At 39.5% G+C, this 3,851-nt stretch overlaps 1 protein-coding gene across 1 annotated transcript in view; it reads right to left on the reverse strand.

Annotated features, from left to right (window-relative positions):
* LOC106816057 (60S ribosomal protein L19-like) overlaps positions 1 to 2,985 on the reverse strand; it is a 7,323-nt gene extending 4,338 nt beyond the window's left edge. Inside the window, exons 1-2 of the mRNA XM_014820612.1 lie at positions 2,896 to 2,985; positions 1,363 to 1,469 (exon numbers count right to left, since the gene is read on the reverse strand). Of these exons, the coding sequence (XP_014676098.1) occupies positions 1,363 to 1,469; positions 2,896 to 2,900 (112 nt within the window). The 5' untranslated portion in view covers positions 2,901 to 2,985. The remainder of the gene's footprint in view (positions 1 to 1,362; positions 1,470 to 2,895) is intronic.
* Between the last annotated feature and the right edge of the window lie 866 nt (positions 2,986 to 3,851).

Here is a 3,851-nt window from a genome sequence, read left to right on the forward strand (position 1 = left end):
TCACGTGTCCGTTGTCCGTATGCCTTTAATTATCAGATAGACCCTAGCTGTTCCATTTAGCAGGTATGGCTGTTAGAGGTGATCAACGTCACGTGGGCTTCAACAGTCGCAAGCCAGTATTTATGACTTTTAGCGGAAGAAAGCGTCGTGTTGGCTGTCATTGTACATGGCAAAGCAGTTGTGGTTAGCCGTAAAGTAGTCGGTCGCGGGTTGAAGAGAAATGGTTTAGTTTTAAGTTTGTTCATTCTTCTTTTCATGCAACCCTTCAAGCAAGTTGCAATTATACTAGCCACGCCCTGTAAGAGTACCGTGACTGGCTTCGCATAAAGGAACAATGCACAAGGGAACTCGCCGGTGCTTATACAATTTGGTGATTGTGTTTTGATGAAATATGATAATGAAATGATATGATATGATAATGACATTTGATAAAATTTGATGATTATAAACTGTATGCACGCGTGTGTATGAGCGCCCGAGCGTGTGTGTGCGTGCGTGTGTGTGTGTGTGTGAGAAAAAATTATACTGCAGGAGCTGGCTGTTTGAAGACAAGCGGGATGAATATTAATTTCAATTAGAATGTGATTTGATGATTTGTCCTTATTGTTTGCCTAACTAATAATTACACGCCTTATATTGGTATAATGATAGGTTCGTGTGTGTGCTGCGATTTTGACTCGTGCGGCTACGGCCCTATGTGTGTGAGTGGTGTACGGTTTATGCTCAGGGAGCGTTGTGACAGTTTTTTGGCGCGGCTGGTGAGAGTGCGTCGCGGTCACTGTCTCTATGTCCGGTATGCGCTTTATCTGATTAGACCATACCTGTTCATTAGCAGGATATGGGCTGTTAATTTGTTCAACGCGGACGGACGCACGGACGATCATGCGATTCTACAAGCTGCATCTGACTATGTCAGATGAGCTAAAAATACACTTGCAATAGTTACAACTGTCAATATTAGCACAATGTTATTTTTCGAGGAGAAATATTCTACCAAGAAAAGATGAAGTATGTGCTGATTTAATTTCCAATGCCATGGAAGGAGCATAACTATAGAAAACTTTATGCACCATAGATACATTGGATAATTACACACTGAATACAATGAAATACTTAAGACTTCAAGGCAATGTAGAAATTATCAACTGTCTGACTGTATGCTCGGGGTACCCTTTGGGCCTCATCTTATATCTCCTGATACATAGGCTTGGTACTTTCAAAACAATAATATAAGATAAACCCTCCAACATACACCACTTAATATTAAATAAATTATGCATACTAGGGCATCAGAGCCACAATTTGAATTTACCAGATTCTTTGAAAAAACCATCACCAAAAATGAACACAATACTTTCTTACTTGAGTTTGCATTAGCAATTTCATTTGTCTCATTTGGATCCAACCAAACCTTGTTTCGCCCACACTTCAACACTGAAGATGCAAGCCGTTTCTGAAGCCTGAGAGTACTGTAAGAAAATGTTTATTATATTAGTATAATTAATTTACATCAGTACTGTTAATAATAGTATTTTTGAAGACGTCCTGTGACATAGACAATTGTGGTAAATCTACACAAACCAGCAGCGAAGGCATAGTCCTACATTTAACTGATTAGTACACATGATGCGATGTACATAGTAGCATACTTTTGTCATATGCATAATTACACGTAAAAACATGTTAAATTTAACACTGTATTAGTAGAAAATATTTAGTTTGCCTTTAGAATGAAGATTATATCTGAAATAGACATGGGTAGATTACACCATAAAACACAATCAGCACAATGAATATAAATGTGAATTCTGATCATACTCTATTTCTAAATCGGCCACCAACTAAAATATAATAGCAGCAAAACTCAATATCAATGACACTGCATGTGGCCAGACACAAAATCAGGTACCGTTTACCTGGAAACACCATGTAACAGCAGTATATTATTTAGGCACTAGGTACTACTAGGAATAAGGTTTATTCCCCCTTAAAATGTGGGGAACATATAAAATGTATGTAGCAAGGTAGCTCTGCTGCAACACAATGGGCCAGTATGAGACTAGGGATGCGAGGTACAGATACAGCTAGTGTTATATCCTCCCATCAATGGTCATGCATTGCACGGCCTTATAGTGTATAGACGATCAGTCTCATGGCTGTGTCACCAAAAGCAAAGGACAAGTTGATAATCCTGCACAATCCCAGTTTGGGACCCCAGCCTTCATTTTCACACGGTTTTAGCAACGCAGCAACACAGTTTTAGAGCCGAGGCGCCCACACTGGAGGGGGATAAGTGGAAATGTGCAATGTGCAAATGATTTTAATGAATTCTATGTATGTTTCGTGCTAAATGATTATCTGCTGAACGTTTTATATCTTATCCGTTTTCTAATTTTATATTTGATGGTCGGCGGAAAAGCCATGGCTAGTTATGTTCTCTGTACAACACTGCCGACGTTAAATAAAGCTTACTTTACTTTACTTTACTTTACTTCACAAATGTCGCTAAACTAGTGCAAATATCAGTTTGAAATACACAATGGAATACCATTATAAAGCAGCTTTCAAGCAAATGTCCCAGTATCGTGACATACCCCTGTTAAAAACTGTTGGTGAAACTGATGTTACGAAAAATATTCAAGTATTTGTAGTACGTCGTTGTGCAACTTGAACTTCCACTTCATGCATAACACGAAGCATGGCCGCCACGCTGTGTGTACTGTTTGCACTCCGCACTTTCTGTCATTTCCTTGCAAAATTCATCTACGATTTGATTGTGAAATATAATTTAAACTAAAGTTTATACACTTATATGATAAAATGTCGAATTATCAGACAATTATTCCACAGAATAGCAGCCTAAGATCTAAATACAAAGTAAAATACACTGCACACCTCATCTTCAGGTTAGTTCACGACGAAAAGGAATAAACACCTCCGATGACGTTAGTTCGCTGAAACACTATAGATCCAAAATATTTTACAGTAAGAAAAACACTAGTATGAGTTGTGTAACCTATAAAAGTTCCTTATTTGCTACTTCAATAACATAGTTTAAGTGTTTAGTTGTCATAGAAAGAGCGTTATATTTGTATAACAATAATTGTATTGCGGAAATTCTATCGCGCATTAATACAATGATTCGATCACAGCGCCTCCCGTCGGTAAACGCCTCTGCGCCACTGCCGCTGCGCCGCAGCATATCTATCAAGAGTAGATAATAGGGGGATAATAGGGGGATCCCTATTATCTACTCCTGATATCTATCTAGCTATAATATGCTGCTTTGTAACCACACTTTACAATACGTGCTTGTGGCTGCACCAATGTGGCACCTCACATCGGCATATGATAGAGAAAAAATTATACTGCAGGAGCTGGCTGTTTGAAGACAAGCGGGATGAATATTAATTTCAATTAGAATGTGATTTGTCTTACTTGTTTGCCTAACTAATAATTACACGCCCTTATATTGGTATAAGATAGTGTTCGTGTGTGTGCTGCGTTTGTGTGCGTGCGTAGGCCCTATGTGTGTGAGTGGTGTAGGTTTATGCTCGGGAGGCGTTGTTGACGTGTTTTGGCGTGCTGGTGAGGTGGTCCGCGCGTCACGTGTCTGTTGTCCGTATGCGCCTTTATCTGATAGACCCTACCTGTTACATTTAGCAGGTATGGCTGTTAGAGGTGATCAACGTCACGTGTCCGTTGTCCGTATGCCTTTAATTATCAGATAGACCCTAGCTGTTCCATTTAGCAGGTATGGCTGTTAGAGGTGATCAACGTCACGTGTCCGTTGTCCGTATGCCTTTAATTATCAGATAGACCCTAGCTGTTCCATTTAGCAGGGATGGCTG

The sequence above is a fragment of the Priapulus caudatus genome, unplaced genomic scaffold (genome assembly GCF_000485595.1).
Source record: "Priapulus caudatus unplaced genomic scaffold, Priapulus_caudatus-5.0.1 Scaffold1272, whole genome shotgun sequence".
Lineage (NCBI taxonomy): Eukaryota > Metazoa > Priapulida > Priapulimorpha > Priapulimorphida > Priapulidae > Priapulus > Priapulus caudatus.